Source organism: Cyprinus carpio, chromosome B23 (assembly GCF_018340385.1).
Source record: "Cyprinus carpio isolate SPL01 chromosome B23, ASM1834038v1, whole genome shotgun sequence".
NCBI lineage: Eukaryota > Metazoa > Chordata > Actinopteri > Cypriniformes > Cyprinidae > Cyprinus > Cyprinus carpio.
The window spans coordinates 18,560,819-18,578,402 of record NC_056619.1 but is presented as its reverse complement, the minus strand read 5'-3'; the positions used below and the strand labels follow the sequence as shown (position 1 = coordinate 18,578,402).

Here is a 17,584-nt window from a genome sequence, read left to right as displayed (position 1 = left end):
TCTTTGTAAGCTGGCCAAGATCAAGGAAACATGCTCTCAATCCCATCACAAAACAAACTGATGAAACCCAAAAATCAACAGTTTCTTCGAATCCCCTCCTCTACCCACCTGCCTGTACAACATTTTACAGATGTCAAACAGATGTGATTTTTGGGAAGAGTTTCATCTTCGTTAGCACTAAATTGTCATTCTGAATCACTGTCAAAATAATCAACTGAAAATACATTCAAGATTATTATTAGATACAGGCACATATAAATACTTCATTATCAGAACTGTGATTTCTCAGTCATTAAATATCAATATATTTAAATACTGCATTCATTTAAGCATCAAACAATAGTTTGGTGTCAGTAAATGTCTTATGTTCATCAGGGCTGCATTTTTTTGATCAGAAATTCAGTATATACTAATATTGTGAATTACTATTGCTAATTAAAACAGCTCTTTTCTATTTTAATTAGTGCTGTCAAACGATCAATCACATCCTAAATAAGTTGTTATATATAAAATGCATAATATATATGTTCTGTATATATATATATATACACACACACACACACACACACACACACACACACACACACCACACACACACATACAGTACATATATTTTGAAAATATTTATACATTTATATTTATATTCATATAATTTATTTTATAAATAAATATATTTAATATATAAAAATATTATTTTTTTTTCTGAAATACATGAATGTATGTGCATTTATATATACATAATAAATATACATAGTACACACATATATTATGTAAACAAAAACTTCAATTTTCGATACAATCAACCTTGATTAATTGTTTGACAGCACTAATTTTAATATATTTTAAAATGCCATTTATTCCTGTGATGGCAAAGCTGAATTTATTTTTGAACATTTCTTATTATTATCAATGTTAAAAACATTTGTGCTGTGATTCATACTCTGATAAATAGAACGTTCAAAAGAACAGCGCTTATTGCATCTCTCTATCTATATACACATACACACACACACACACACACACAATTTACAGAACAAAAGTTTACAAATATATATATATATATATATATATATATATATATATATATATATATATATATATATATATATATATTACTGACCCCAAACTTTTGAACACTAGTGTATATTCGTTGTATACATATATATAGCATATATACACACAAACATTTTTGTACAGCAGTTAAAAATAAAGAAATATTTTGCATATGCAATTCCAATATTCTTATTTTATAACAAAAGCAGTACATTTACAAAAATGCAGTTGAATTAATATAATCATTTAGAATAATTTATTAATAATATAATATAATATATAAATATAATAATAATTAAATTAGTCATGCAATTATATAAGGAGTACAACAAATAATGTGAAGACTGTATACTATACACTATAAGATTTTAAAAGGGGAAAAAAAGCCTTTTGTCCCATGTGAAACAATGGTCTTGAATCATCACAAATAATCCATCAGCTAAAGAAAAAAAAAAAAAAAAAAAAAAAAAACTTTAAACCAGACAAAAGCACCAATGTTTAGATAACTTTACTCAATTGTTAGTTAAGTTTCATGCCATCCAAGTATACGGTCACTTAGAAAAGCTCTACTCTGCACACACTGGAATGGCAACTTCATCAATAACCACCTCTTTTTCTTCCTCCTCAGCACATTCTCTCTCCTGCCTCAGTGACCTCTTGCGCTGCTCTTCTAAGAACAAACTGGAGTTGGCCGGGATACAGAACTCACGGAAACACCGCTTGAAGTTTTCATCCAAGAAGGCATAGAGGACAGGGTTTAAGCAACTGTTCGCATAGCCCAGAGCAATGCAGAAATGCATGGCTGCCATCGAGGCCTGGCTGGTCCCAAGATCCACATGCCCCAAGGCCTGGATCAAAGCCAAGACCTGCACTGGCATCCAGCACAACACAAAAGCAGCGACCACAGACAGTACCATATAGGTGATTCTCCTCAGATTCCGGTCCTTCTCTCTAGAACCGGACAGGAGACGTACACTGTGCAGGCGTCGTACCATCAACCCGTAGCAGACACTTATGATCACCACAGGAATCAAGAAAGAGAAGAGGAACACACAAATCACAAACACAGGCCACCAGTGTTCTCTTGGTTTAGGCAAGTTCAGTATGCACTCGGCACCTGCACAGAAATAAAGTCAGCGAATGAATTGATAAAGCTGATTTAAAGTAGTGCCATGATTTACATTGAATCATGAGCAAATAGCAAAATCTTCTACAAGAGAGAATAGTGCACAAATCATTTAAAAAATAAAAAATAAAAAGCATTTTTTCTCAAAAAGTTCTTCTGAACAGTATGTTTTACAAATACACTACCATTCAAAAGTTTGGAGTCTGTACAATGTTTTTGAAATAGGTATCTTACGCTCACCATGGCTGCATTTATTTGATCAAAGATACAGTAAAAACAGTATTGTTATGGTTTTATTTACTGTTAGTTGTGTTGATTAATATTTTTTTGGAAACTGATTTTTTTTCTCTGAATCAACAAAAAGTTTTATTTGAAATAGTAATCTTTAGTAATTTAATGCATCCTTACTGAATAAAACATTAAATTGTGTGTTTGTCTATTTATTTTATTGGCCCCAGACATTTGAACTGTAGTGTATGTTTCAAAGGCAAAAAGCTATTTTATTCTACAATGGTGGTTTTTCCTGTTGCTGTAATCTTTGTTTATGTACACAAAGTCATATATATTTTAAATCAAATGCCATTTGGTTGATGTTAATTTAATATTGCATTTTTTGTTTAATGTGTGAATTTATTTGATATAAAAATCATCATGAAGAAAAATTATAACTGCACACTGTCAGCATGATTAATAAATAATAATACATTTTCTTCATTAAGCTTCCTTCTTTAACTTGAACCTCAAAACGGTGTGCGTTTGTTTTACTTTTCTACATAAAAATTATCCAACAAATATCAAACAAAAATTGGCATCCCCCTTGCAGGCTGGTCAATGCAACAAAAACTTAATTAGTGCACCTTTAATACAAAGTAAAACCGCAAATATAATCATTTTGGGTACATTAGTAAGGGTTGCTCCCATTAACCCATTAAACTGTAAAACTGTAAAGCAAGTAAACGATGGAACATCAACATGACAACATCAAAATGACAAAGCCGGATTCACATTTTCATGACATAATGAACAAACATGCTTCGGAGTGACAGGTTGACACAGGATAATGAGAAAAGAGACTACCGTAAACATCCTTCTCCTCCTCCACCTGACCCATGATCATAACAGGCAGTCCTACGGCTGACGCCAGCACCCACACAGCCACGTTGATCAGCTTGGCCCGGAGCGGGGTGCGAACTGTCAGAGAGCGCACAGGGTGGCAGACGGCTATGTAGCGATCCACACTCATTATGGTCAGGGTGAAAACACTTGTGAACATGTTGTAATAGTCAATGGCCACCACAGCTTTGCACAGAGCCAGACCGAAGGGCCAGAAACCAAGGATGACATCCGTGCCTTGGAAAGGAAGAGTCGCCAGCACTAGTGCATCAGCCAAGGCCAGGTTAAAGATGTAAATGTTGGTGGCCGTTTTCATCTTTGTGTACCTGAAGCAGGTACAAATATCACTGTTCAAATAACTTTTAATAACACATTTTATTTCATTAAATTTATATAATTATTAATGTACATTAATTTATATGAATGAATATTGCATAATACATGTGTATAAAGTCTAAGTCCAGTTTAAATTACTAATTACAAACTTAGTGTTTATAGGTCTCAAAGCAAATCCAACAATAATAATAATAATTTTATAATTATTATTATTACTTCTCTCACAACCTTGGTATTGTTAGTGTCATGCTCAACTATTTGTGCTACAAGAATGGTATTTATGCATTTTATCAATAAGTGGGTTGATAATTAAAGTACATTTTAGAATATTATAGGACATATATAAGACATTATGAATAATAAAAAAAATCATCAGAAATCAGAAAAGCATTCAGTGGAAACCAACTTTCACATTATATTTAATAGGAAATAGTTTTAGTTTAGTATATTTGTATAGTTTTAGTAATCCTTGGAGATGGAGATGCATGCATGCAAAACACACAATATTATCATATATAACAGTATTATCATATATTGATCGTCTGCCATTGTTTGCGATGCCATGCTAGTTGACATGACCTATTGACAAAGACAAGGACAAGCAAGAGCATCATTTAAAAAGCAAATGACAAAACTACAGATGGATCTTCAGGTTATTAGGATTAGGGTTAAAGGCATAGTTTGCCTAAAAATGATGCCCTCCGAGATATAGATGAGGTTTTTCATCCGAAAAGATTTGGAGAAATTTAGATCACTTTACATCACTTGTTTACCAACGGACCCTCTGCAGTGAATGGGTGCCGTCAGAAAGAGAGTTCAAACAGCTGATAAAAAGATCACAATAATCCACAAGTAATCCACACAACTCCAGTCTATTAAAGGGTTAGTTCACCCAAAAATGAAAATTAGCCCATAAATTACTCACCCTCAAATCATCCTAGGTGTATATGACTTTCTTCTTTCATACAAGAAGTATGTTAATATAACAGTCTGTTATATTAAAAATTGTCTTTGATCTTTCAAGCTGTTTCATGGGACTCAGTGGGTGTAGCATGCATCAGTACAAAAGAAGTTAAATAAAAAGCACCCATCCATAAAAAAAGTGTCTCACACAGGGGGGTGAACAAAGGCCTCCTATAGTGAATTGATGCATTTTGTAAGAAAAATATCCATATTCAAGACATAATAATCACTTTAATCTAGCTTGCGCCAACAGTTGTACACAGAAGCAGCTCCGGGAGTATGATGTATGAGGTCAGTGCTGCGCATGTGCCGGTGAGTCTTGTGAAAACCAACATTTGTTAACAAAGTTTTCTTACTTTAGCAAAGGAAAACCAGTCTCCTCTTGGTTTATATCGAAATCATCATTTTGTACTTCTAATTAGTGACCATTGTTTTGTTTTGATTTCTCCCCTGCGCTTCCGCGTTCATCACGGAATCCATACATCATCCGCCCGGAACTGCTTCTGTGTACAACAGTGAGCGCAAGCTCCATTAAAGTTATTATTATATTTGAATACAGATATTTTTCTTACAAAAATGCATCATTTCACGACAGGAGGCGTTTGTTCACCCACCGGAGCTGTGTGCGACATTTTTTTACGGATGGGCGCTTTTTATTTAACATCTTTTGGACTGATGCATGCATCACCTGCTAAGTGCCATGAAAAAGCTTGAAAGATCAAAGAAAATTTTTTATTTAACTCCAACTGGATTTGTCTGAAAGAAGAAAGTCATATTCACCTAGGTTAACTTGAGAGTAATTTATGGGCTAATTTTCATTTTTGGGTCAACAAACCCTTTAATTAATGTCTTGTGAAGTGAAAAGCTGCATCCATCAAGACATTTTTTAACCTTAAATCATTGCTTCTAACTAAAATAGAAGTCCTCTAATCTTATTTTTTTCTATGGAAAATTCATCTTGTCTGGATCAGGAGAGAAGTATGTGCAGATCAAGCACCTTTTAGAAGTGAAAACAGTTCAAAACAGTTCTAAGCAAATATGTTGGTGGATTTTGATATAAGAGGACAACAAGGGACAGATTCCTTAAATCTGTTCTGATGAAGAAACAAACTCATTTACATCTCAAATGACAAGCGGGCAAGTACATTTTCAGCTAATTAAATTTTTTGGGTGAACTACACCTTTGATGAATATTTAATATGAATTATAAAGCAGCCATGCTTATCTTCAAATATTATCCAATTTAGGCATAGACTGTTTCTTTCTGGATATAAAAGAAAGACTATGCCAGTAATGTTGTGAAAACCTTGTTTAAAATCCTCAAGAGGTAGGACTGACACTTTTCATTCCAAATTCAGTGAAGCTCAGAGACAGGCTGGGATCTTCGAAGGTAAAGAAATTGCAGGTGGTGCTTGGTAACCAGCCTAGCAACAGGTTTTAAAATAGGCCCATAGGACTATATATCAGAATGTCTGAGTAATGACCATAAAAGTGAATGCATGAACACACACATTATAACACTAAAGACAAAGACTCATTGCCTTTCCCTGTATACACAAATCACAAGCATGAACAACTACCTTTAAAGATGTTTTCTCTTAAAAAACATGAAGTGATAGAGCAAATCTATTTTCTGACTTATAATTACGAGGCAGTTTTCCTTGTACATTAGATCAGCAAGGAATTCCTTCATAATTATACCTTCAACAAAATACAAGCATGAGAGGGCGAGACAAAATTGCTACATGGCCATGCTTGTCATGTTAAAGTGAACGACCAGGCGAAGAGTGCAAGTTGGTAAATCAGAGGGACATTTTGCATGGTCTCTTCACAATCGAACCTACATAAATTCCTCTTTCTCTGAATAAGACCTCAGGAATGGCTGAAACAATGTTTAATGATTATAAAACTCATTGTGCATTTTGCTAATACAAACTCTTGCTGTGCTGATCGAAAAGCTGTGTCTTGGCCCCCGTCTACAGCTGTTTCACAACATGGAGGTTTGGACAAGAACCAAATGTTTATTTAGCAATGTAATGAACAAGCAGACTTGTGACACGACGCTGGCAGAACAAGTGCTACGATGGATTAGCTAGCACCAGAAAAGAGAAAATGGTGTCGCTTCAAGCTAATATTTCACTGTGTTAATGTACAGTTTCCACTACAGGGCAAAAACATGTCAAGAGCTCTAACTGGTGGTTAACAACCGAAAAATGAATTGCAGGTCTGTTCTGGTGATAACATAGCCATGTAATCATGCATAGTTCAACAATCAAAAGAAATAGGAATCAAAAGAAAACTACTGAGGAGAAAGCACTTCTCATATCTTTAGTTGCATCTAATTAAATTGTTTTGTATTTTAGAAAGGTCTATTTCCAACTTCATGGTACACATCTTTTTTTTTTTTTTTTTTTTTGATGTGAAATCTTGAATGATTTTTGTAAACCTAAAAAAAATTTGCAGTACTGAAGCAACTTGGGTTTACTAGATTATCACTAGAAAATCATGTTAAAATGTAAGTATCAAAAATAATACAACACAAATAAAACTACAGAGCTCTGATCATAAATTGAGCATTTAAATGTCATCTTGCTAAGACCTTATTGGAAGATAAAAATAACAACTGACATTTATATGGATTTATGTAGGTAGCCTGCTATATAAAAATCTGACTGATTTACATTACAAGCGATAAGAATTTCATCTTACTATGTAGGTGTTTTTCTCCTCCTTGAGTGTGAGCTATTTATTTTTGCTATATTATACTATATGGGCCACAAAAGCCTTATGTATCAATATATGACACATATGTTCCATTATTTTATGTGTCAGGTGCATTGAACTGGTTGTTCTCCTCTATACTTCTCTATATTGAGCTCTTCCTCTAACACACACACTTATAATGATGACCCCGAACACTTATTCTCACCTGATAATTACATACATGACCAGGCAGTTCCCCACGAGCCCCACCACGCACACTATCAAGTAGACCACAACGACAGTGATCTTTGCGCCCTTGGGTAAAGGCTCGTCTACATCATCAAGCTCACTCAAATTCCCCTGAAAACGCGAGTCGTTGAACATCTGTTGGACGTCGGACAACTCGAGCAACTCCATCGTGAAGAAAGCACACTCAACTGTTGATGAGAAGATAAGAAATTAACAAAAACTTATGTATGTCTCACAACAAGCAAATGAACAGAAGAAGTGAATAGGGTTTAAAGGACGCCTACACCCTTTAATATCTTTATATCCTCTTTGAGAGAGTAGTATTGTTAAGTACTTACACCATTAAAGAGCAGATCAAGATTGAAGTATATGACGCTCTCCGGTGAAACTGAAGAGAGATGGATCCATCTTAAACCAAGAAAAACGCTTAAGATTTAATGCTCATGAGACGAATCTCCTCACCGTAGAGTCCGACGTTCACTTCTCGCACATCGTTACAGTAATCAAACATTGCGCGTGCGCGTAAGTGTGTGTGTGTGTGTGTGTGTGTGTGTACAAGTTTAGCTCCAGGGTTGGTTGCTACACTTTTCATTCCTTGTTGAATATCTCTGGTGGAACAAACATTAACATAACCTAACCAGGGACAAAAGAAATCTTGGTCCTTAGGTGAAAAAACATATATATTTTTGTCTTAACAATATTCACAATCTTTAAAAAAAAAATTATTAAAAAATTAAAAAAAGAACAAAATAAACATTTGAAAATTATAAATAATAATAATGATAACAATTTATACAAATATTTAAATTATCACTAGAAAGACTTTATTTCGCTCCTCAATATATGATGTAGGAGCAAAGAAGAAAGTTATTTTAAATTTAATAGCAATGCCAATATTGGACAGTTATGTCTGCAGGGTTTTAAATAAGCTTTAGCCTATCTATGGAAACACTGAGGCATCCAGCCAAAAGTGCATTACTATAATTGAGTCTTGAAGCTATGAAAGGATGACCTAACTTTTCAGTGTCTGGAATAGGTAGAAAAATTCCCATATAAATTTATCAAAAGAAAATGACTTGACATGTAGTCTTTAATGCCCTTGATGTAATCTGCCATCTTGGAAAACCATCAAATTTCATCTGGTCTAGAAGAAATATAGAGCTGTATGTATTCTGCATAACAATGAACGCTAAAGGCTAATAAGCTTGGCTAAAGGAACATTTACAAACAGTGTTTACTGCTTTATACTGAGGGAAACTGCCCTCTGCTGAAGGGTTTCACAAGATTTGAAAGTGCAACCTTTTTTTTTTTTTTTTTTTTTCTGTGGAATTCACCATGCTGCCCTCCAGATCACAAATTAAATATATCGTATGACTGTTTCAGAACAATGAATTCTGAACAAAAACAATAGGTGGATAATACTGTTTAAATAGAGAGACTGGGTGCAGCACTGACTAAGACAGAGATGAAAATGATGTGGACCATAATGCAGTTAAAGGCCGTTAGGCTAGCCATGTGTCTTCTGATGAGACTAGTTATATAAACAATTAAAATGCACAGAAATATAATGAGGATTCGAAAATCATAATGCTTTCGAAATCACGATGCATGATATGGTAGCTTTATGCTTTAAAATGCTTTCCTTACCCTACATGCTGCTCAGTAGCCTATATAATGCACAGAGCTAGATAAAATACTCATATAACCTTGAGAGGAAAATTTACAATGCCTTTGCCAGTGCCATCTTATTTACAGTGAAAGCCTTTACTCATGGCTGCTGGTGATGCAGTATGACAGAGAGACAGCGAGAGAGAAGTGAAGCTGGAGAATATTTATAGTGATGTTGTGTTGTGTGCTACAGAGTGTTTTTAAGATAGCACACACGGCTAGCACTACTGCAGTTCGTGGTGAAGATAAATGAGGGGATATTTTGTATCCCGGTGGAGAACACTCATTGAAATGTGAGGCAATCAATTTTCGACCTGCACTCACAAAACAGCAGCTCTGGAAAGCAGAGGTTGGAAAACTCAGAGCGGTGCCAGGGAGAAAATGAGCCAATGATCTGGAGAGGAAACGGAGATGATAGCGGTGACAGGCAAGAGACAATGTAGTGACAGGTGGGTGAGAAACAAAAGGTATAAAAACAAGTAATATGAAATGGACAGTGTGGATTATTCATTTGAAATGCTCTTCCACAGCAAGCCAGTTTATATATATATATATATATATATATATATATATATATATATATATATATATATATATATATATATATATATATATATATATATATATTTCATATCTGCCTCAAAGCATTTGTGTTTAAGCAGAAAAAAGCATGCTGGATACATTTCTTTCTCTCTCAAAAGAGATTTTGTATATACGATTAGACAAACACAAAATTACCCCTGTGAATGAGAATCACCATTACATCACAATTAAACACCCTCCAGTGCAACTCAATGAGGAGTAATGGCTAATAGAAACACTTAGAAAGTCTGAGATAATGAAATTCACAATGCCAGTGACCTGAATGCTCAATAAAACCATGTTCTTAAGAGTTCTGCATGGAATGTAGCAATCATTATAGATTTAAGAAGAGGAGAATAGAGGGAAATTGTATCACGCTCAATAACTGAAATGAGAAGTAATGATTAAACTTAATCAGCATATCATGCATTAAGGCACCCTATCTGTCAGAGAAAGAATGGCTATTTCACACAAGTGTCTTTAAGATCACTGAAACTAGTTTTTAATCTTTTTTTATGCTACTTGTCTGAAGTTAACCTGATGGAGATCAATGAGCTTCTAGCTAGTTAGTTAAACCTATCAGTAGCAATGCAGATTTTATTTTTATTATTTTAATGTGTATTAATTGATTAAAAAAAAAAAAAAAATTACGGCTGCTAGATCATTTTAACCGAAGTTAATAGTCTTTAGATTTATACGTATATATATATATATATATATATATATATATATATATATATATATATTGTGAATGTACACTGAAATCAGTATAATGGCCTTGGTATATATTACCATAAAATAAAATATTGCGAGTAATTTAATATATTTGTAGAGCTTTTAAAATTACATCAGTTTCTTTCTGATTAAGAGAATATGTTAACGTCATGAAAAAGTTTAAATTAAAACATGATATCACCATGCCCTCTTCTGGTGGTATTAGGTATTACGGAACAGCAGTTTATAATCATCTGGTCCACTTGTTAGTTTAAGGGGAAGGGCATAAATACCTAATTATTTTCATACATTCAGTTTGAAGCATTTTCATTTCTGCTTCATTTACGCAAGAAACATAGGCCACTTCTGGAAAAAAATAACATAACCTGCTGAGCAGTGCACTCTTCATGCACATTTATTAATTATCTACATTGAACACAACACGAGCAGCAGCATTTTATGCCACAGGAGGCGACAGAGTTTCACTTTCAAGCTTTTAAGCCTATATGCAAAGCACTCCCAAACCACATAGCATAAGAGATAAATATAGTCATATATATACACGCCCATTAGTATTCATGTATTGTACATAAATAATTATTAACACTTTAAAACAAGATTTGGTTTTACTTTATTTTATGGTGTCCTGGTTACAGTGTAATTATAAATTTAAGTATAGTGATGGTTAATTACCATATGGTTTGGATTAGGGTTATACTTAATTTATTGTTATTATAATAGTAAGTACATGTAACGTGTAACAAGGACACCTTAAAATAAAGTGTTAACTAAGATTTATAAAATTGCTAATGAATGAGTGTTAATTTAAACAAACAAACAAGTTTAATTGTGTTAAAATCAAAGTGGTACTAAAGTCACACCCAACAGGGATGCATTCATTACTCTTCTGCACCACTTCAAATTTAAACACTGATGAGGAAAATTATGTTGAATGATGAGAACGCGTAAAGGAATGGATTGAGACACGAGTTGGCATAACTCAGTCCCGTGATAAAATAAGAAATACCTATAACCAGAGGAGTGGTGGGCAAGTTTGAGGTGAGGGCGACCACCGTACTCAGGTGGAAGGGTGTCCAACAAAACAAGCAAACGGCAAGCACGACGAAGACCATCACTGTGACTCGTTTCTTGGCTTTGTCCAGAGCCTTCCCATTTGAGTTGAGACACGTGCGTCTCAGCTTGTAGAGCATCACGCTATAGAGGATGCATATGGTTGAAACTGGGATGACAAAACCGAGGACCAGCGTGTAGATCCGACTGGCTTTGAACCAGAAACGCTCAGGACTTGGGAAACTCAAAACGCAGCTCTTCCGGCTCTCCGCATCGTCGGGACTCACATAGACGCCGGCGAAAACGGTGAAGGGCATCACGATGAGAATGACCAGAGCCCAAATGCTCAGGCTGACCGTTTTGGCTGACCTGTAGGTCCGGTGGGGCATCCGTTTGGAGCGCAACGTGGACACCACGACCAGATAGCGGTCCACACTCATCAAAGTCAAGAAGAAGATGCTGGAGAAGATATTGTAGTGGTCTATGGACAGAATCACTTTGCATAAAATCTCTCCAAACGGCCAGTAGTTTAACAGGTGCTCGGCTATGTTGATGGGCAACACCAACGTGAAAAGGTCGTCGGCGATGGCCAAATTCAAAATGAATAAGTTGGTGACAGTTTTCATTTTAGGCGCCTTCAAAATCACGTAAATAACAGCGGTGTTGCCCGTGAGTCCCACAGCGCATATGATTGAGTAAATAACCGGTAGCCAGATGTAGAAGTCAGGGTAGAGCATACACGCTGGAGACGTGCAGTTGGTTTGGTTGTAATCCGGACTGGTCACGGTGGATGAAGATTGCATTGTTTTATTATCCATTGTGTCTTTGAATTCTATTAAAAAGCAGAACCTTTTAAAAGCAGAGAAAGTAAAAGTTTACAACAGAAGGAAAAACTGCATGCAATTGCTGCATTGTTTTCTGTAGAGAAGTCAAATATTGTTATTGTTTCAGTGATTGTTTTCTAAATACATTTTATCTAAAATATGTTTGGCATATATTCGTACAGTTATTCTTGTTTACCTTTTTAGTAAATAAATGTTAGTTAAGCATGTAAATATTTAAAACACTTAAATAGTTTTGAAATGTAATATTGTGTTTCATTTCACGAAGTTGAAAATTCATTGAAGTCAACATAAAAGTAAAAACATTGAGAATTAGTCATCTTACCTGACAGATCCAGGCATACGGGATCTTCTGCTGATCTGCTCTATTGGTATTCAATGGACACTTTGTGGTAAATGGCAGAGCGCAGCGCTTTTACGCGCTCGATTTCATGCACGTATGATGAAAGACAGACCCTGCACCAGTCTGTTATATCATTTTCATCTTGTATTGTCCAACAGGAAACACAGTAAGTCTCATAAAGTTTAATTTATCCACTTAGTCTTATGAAATAAATGACTGTATTGTAGCAGAACACTGTTCTTCTTAGGAGTCAAAAAGTAAAACACCAATCAGACTCATAACCTAAAAATAAGTAAATAAATATAATAAAATAAATGAAAATAGAAATATAATTGAAATTACATAATACACAAAAATAGGCTAAATTATCAAATCAACACTTACAAGTGGTCAAAATGGACTTAAGCTATTTTCTTCATACAAAAAAAAAAAGTACTGACATTTGCAATTTGAAATACTGTATGTGAGTGCATAAGTTAAGAAAAGAATAGTGATGTTAATGGGTACTTGTAAAGCCAGGATGCCTGCAGCCTTTTGTCAGCATGTTCAAGCCTTATTTAAAGGCTATTTTTAACATAGTTGTTGCCATAGCGATTTACAAGTCAACTTTTCTCTCTCTCTCTTATAACCCTCTTAATGCAGATGACCACACACTTCAGGATTTCATTTAAATATATTATTCTCTAACATCAGCATGTTACTCTGCTGGAGCTTTAATCATCAGGATATCATGTATGCAGACACCTGCTGATATGTTGTACATGGACATAATTTAATTTTTCATATTTTAATGTATTATTATTATTTTTTTTTTGCAGTGCTATTTTTAATTTGAGATAATGCATTAGTCTCAATTTCTGCATTAGGCTTTCTAAATATATAATGAAATTAGAGGAATACAACAGTCAAGATAAGAAAAAGCAAGATAAGAAGCATGTAGTGTCTATGTAGAGTTCATTTTAGATTATTTAAAACTGAGAAATTAACCGTGGCAGTACACAAAGCATCACTGCAGATGTCATTTCTCACAAAATATATTTGCAGCTGTCAAGGTAAAGATAATATATATATATATATATATATATATATATATATATATATATATTATATATATATATATATATATATATATATATATATATATATATTCTTCCAGTATTCACAAACGGGGTTTCAGAAGTCACTTATGTTTTATGTATAGTAGACCACATATGTCATGTCATTCTATAAAATTAAGTAAAAGCACTTAAGATGTGTGATTTAAAGTAGCTTTCACACCGTAAATCAGAGGCCATAATGTTGTCCTCGAGTAGATGCATATATGTTCTGATTTAGCCATGACAAATTATCAATCAAGGTAACACATAAAAAAGAAAAGTGCCATTAGTAATGTGATAGCAACACATGCCTCAGAAAGTCTCAGTTTCTACATTAAATGTAAAAAAAAAAAAAAAGAACAATAGTAAGAGTAAACAGGAGTAAAAAAGACGCAGAACACAGCAATTTGAACAGCAATTTGAACTTTTATGATAAAGCCAAAAGAAGGAAATGGAGTCTGGGATGATCGATGGACAGGGAAAGGTTGCCAATGCGGAAAACAGATTGTCATGACTCACGACTTAAAGACTGATTTGACTTAGAAGTGGGTGTTGAGGAAGTTTCAGTGGTGCATGGGGGAAGGGTAATTGATCACCATTTTAAAGCTTAAGTTTCCTGTTGATACTACACTCATACTGCATCTGCTATGGGAGAAAGCCTTTTTTTCTCCTGAACTGAAGCCTTTTTCCAATCATGCAGGGAAACTGCATGGCCATTGCTTTGTGCAGTGTATAAAAAATGAACCAATGGCTCGGCAGCAGAGCTGCATGAGCATTTGGTGACAAAGCCCGCCAGAGCCCACCAGAATGGGCGGGGCATCTGGCTATATAAGTGGCCGTTCGCCACAGGATTCTCAGATTTCACTTCATTTTCATTTTTTGATGTTTCAGCAATGTCAATGCTCTATGCTGATCTGAAGTCTGCTTGCTGTTGAAACTCCTACACAGCTGGAATCGGGACAGCTCAGCACGGCTGACCTGCTTCTCCACCACTTCAGTTGACACAGCAGTTCCAGTCCATTTCCCCTGCCGCCATCTGGTGTTTCTAAAAGAGCTTGCTAAAAGAGCTTGGCAATGTTGCAAATGTTGCGCCATTTGTGCGGGTCTCCCATGCACTCCGATGATGGCCACAACGAGTGCATTTCCTGCTTAGGGAAATCCCATGCGGAAGCTGTGCTCTCGGGAACTGAGTGTTCTCACTGCGAGAATTTCAGTCTCGCCTCTCTTTGCTTGAGGAATGCTTTCTTTTTAGAGAGCAACTCCGTCCCTCACACCCTCCCGTTTTCTTCATCCCATGGACCTGTGAGGTAAAAACAGCGGGGCAGAGGACTCGAGCATCCGGCTGCAAGCGAGCTCACATTGACCAAGATCCCACGTGCCTTGCCCTCGCCCTAGAGAGAGAGTTCTCCCATCTTTTTCTCACAGTCTGACCAGCGTCCCTCTACTGGTGCGAGTGACCTGGTCTCATTTGGGGGAAGTGAGGACCAGCTGCTTGATGACAGTATGTTATTAACAGCCTCGGATGCAGAGGAGCTGTTGGGCACTGAATAGAAGGGGTCTGATAAATTGCCTCCCCTGGATGAGTCTGTGGCCGTGTACCTCTGCCCACCCACGGCTATCGGCTGGAGAGCAAAGGCCGCTCACCCATCCAAGCTGTGTAGGATCAAGGATGTGGATAAGATCCCCTTCCTTGATGCTCCAATCTCTCCCAAGGGTCTCTTCGGACTGGCGGTCGAAGGATTCGCCGATGTTTCACAGAGGCACAGAAATCGTCCTAAGCTATGCAACATTTCCTCCCAAAGTGCTCCAGCTCCGCTGCTGCTTCTAGTTGCCCAAAGTCTATGCTGACTCACCAGCCCGCAAAGCCAGTACCTGCCGCCCCCCCTATTCAGCCTGCTAAGGCTCAGCAGATGCTAGGACGCTCCCGCTCGGACAGACGCTACCCTCTTTCTAAGTGCCAGGGACCCCAACCCAAGACTGCGTTGGACCCAGCACCTCAGGCATCTTCCTGATCTGCGAGACAGGAAGAGGATGGGGCCAGGTCTCGCTAAGTCCGGACCGCCTCCCAAGCAGCCTCTCTTAGACCTCCTGACACCCCGTTCAACTCCGGGTACAGAGGAAAATGTGTTTTTTGCAAACAATGGGTCCGTTCAAGCGCCGGAGCAATCAGCCGCTGTTACAGTGGGAAAAATAAAACTCAAACATTTTCAAAAAGAGAGCAAACTCCTTCTTCCATTACTCACGAGTATTCTGCCCTAGTGCAGCAAGTCACTCGAGTTAATCCAACCCCTCGCCACACAGGCCGAGGCCTGGCAGACCATCCCCGGAGTGTCGAGATAGGTCATGGGGATAATAAAATGAGGATATTCATTCCAATTCGCTCGAAGACCCCCGTGCTTCAGCAGCGTGGTCCTCACCTTAGTGCAAAGCAAGGACACCTATTCTACAGCCGTCACTTCCTTGTCCCCAAGAAAGATAGTGGCCTCCAGCCCATCCTCGATCTCAGACGACTGAATCACGCCCTCATGAAGGGATCGTTCAGGATGACTATGCTGAAACAGATCCTTGCGCAAATTCACTCAGGAGACTCATTCTTTTCCCTGGACCTGAAGAATGCATACTTTCACATCCAGATAGCCCCCTGTCACAGGCTATTCTTGAGATTCACTTTTGAGGGAGTGGCTTATCAATACACGGTCCTTCCCTTCGGACTGTCCCTGGCCCCCTCACTTTTACGAAGTGCATTGACGTGGCTCTTTCCCCTCTGAGACAGATGGGTATCCGCTTTCTCAACTACCTCGATGACTGGCTCGTTCTGGCCCAGTCGGAAGCAGAACTAGTATCACACAGGACCCTCCTCCTCAGCCACCTAGAGCATCTGGGACTCAGGGTAAATTTTGCAGAGAACGCTTTGTTCCCCAGCCAGAGAATATTGTTCCTGGGAACAATTTTTGACTCAGCCCAAATGAGAGCTGTAGTCATGCCAGAACAGGCTCTGGCCATATGGAGGGCGGTGACCTCCTTTGAGATTGGTACCACTCACCCTCTCAAAACATTTCAGAGGATGCTGCGCCTAATGGCTGAAATGCATCACGGATTCCTGCAGATCAGGGTGAATCAGGCCTGTATAACAACCCTGGCCCCCTGGAAGAGCTCTCGCTGAATGGAACAGAACGTGACCATGGAAATGGTTTGCAGAAGGACAGTTGTCATGACAGATGCCTCCAACACAGGTAGGGGAGCACTGTGCGAAGCCATACCGACTTTCGGCCACTGGTCGGAGGTGGAGAAAGGCTTCCACATCAATTGGCCCAACCTACTTCTTTATGCATTTCCCCCGATCACCCTGATCCCACAGGTAATCAGGGAACAAAAACACAAGGTTCTTCTGGTGGCCCCTCTCTGAATGAACCAGCTGTGGCTATCAGAGCTGACTCAGCTGTTGGTAGTGGCCCCTTGGCCCATTCCGTTGAGACAGGATCTCCTCTCTCAAGTGAACATCTATGAGATGCCTTACTTCCGATCTGTCAGAGGTGTTGTCATTCCTGCAAGAGCTGCTGGATAAGGGACGCTCCCCATCCACTCTCAAAGTCTATGTGGCAGCTATAGTGGCCTTTCATGCCCCTATTGTGGGCCAATCAGTGGGCAGAAACAGCGCAGCTATCTGCTTCTTAAGGGGTGTCAGGAGGCTGAATCTGCCTGGTCCACTAACCGTCCCTTCATG

At 37.5% G+C, this 17,584-nt stretch overlaps 2 protein-coding genes across 2 annotated transcripts; both read right to left on the bottom strand.

Moving 5' to 3' along the window:
* Positions 1 to 1,270: 1,270 nt before the first annotated feature.
* Positions 1,271 to 8,068, bottom strand: LOC109048474 (nociceptin receptor). Its single transcript, XM_019066143.2, has 4 exons — positions 7,882 to 8,068; positions 7,521 to 7,731; positions 3,257 to 3,618; positions 1,271 to 2,170 (listed from the first exon to the last, which is right to left on the bottom strand). Exons 2-4 carry the CDS (start codon positions 7,709 to 7,711, stop codon positions 1,620 to 1,622), a joined length of 1,104 nt encoding a protein of 367 aa, XP_018921688.1. The 5' UTR covers positions 7,712 to 7,731; positions 7,882 to 8,068; the 3' UTR covers positions 1,271 to 1,619.
* A 3,362-nt stretch (positions 8,069 to 11,430) lies between these two features.
* LOC109048200 (neuropeptides B/W receptor type 1) lies at positions 11,431 to 12,850 on the bottom strand. The gene is made up of 2 exons (XM_019065893.2): positions 12,746 to 12,850; positions 11,431 to 12,427 (listed from the first exon to the last, which is right to left on the bottom strand). The coding sequence occupies exons 1-2, from the start codon at positions 12,760 to 12,762 to the stop codon at positions 11,431 to 11,433; spliced, it is 1,014 nt and encodes a 337-aa protein (XP_018921438.2). The 5' UTR covers positions 12,763 to 12,850.
* Positions 12,851 to 17,584: the final 4,734 nt, after the last annotated feature.

What these genes read in the sequence shown, in the direction of transcription:
- LOC109048474 (XM_019066143.2), bottom strand. Translation starts at nt 7,711, where the DNA reads ATGGAGTTGCTCGAGTTGTCCGACGTCCAACAGATGTTCAACGACTCG. An exon ending in GTCATGTATGTAATTATCAG is followed by an intron (nt 3,619 to 7,520) that starts GTGAGAATAAGT and finishes TACCTGCTTCAG; the next exon opens with GTACACAAAGATGAAAACGG. An exon ending in GGAGGAGAAGGATGTTTACG is followed by an intron (nt 2,171 to 3,256) that starts GTAGTCTCTTTT and finishes ATTTCTGTGCAG; the next exon opens with GTGCCGAGTGCATACTGAAC.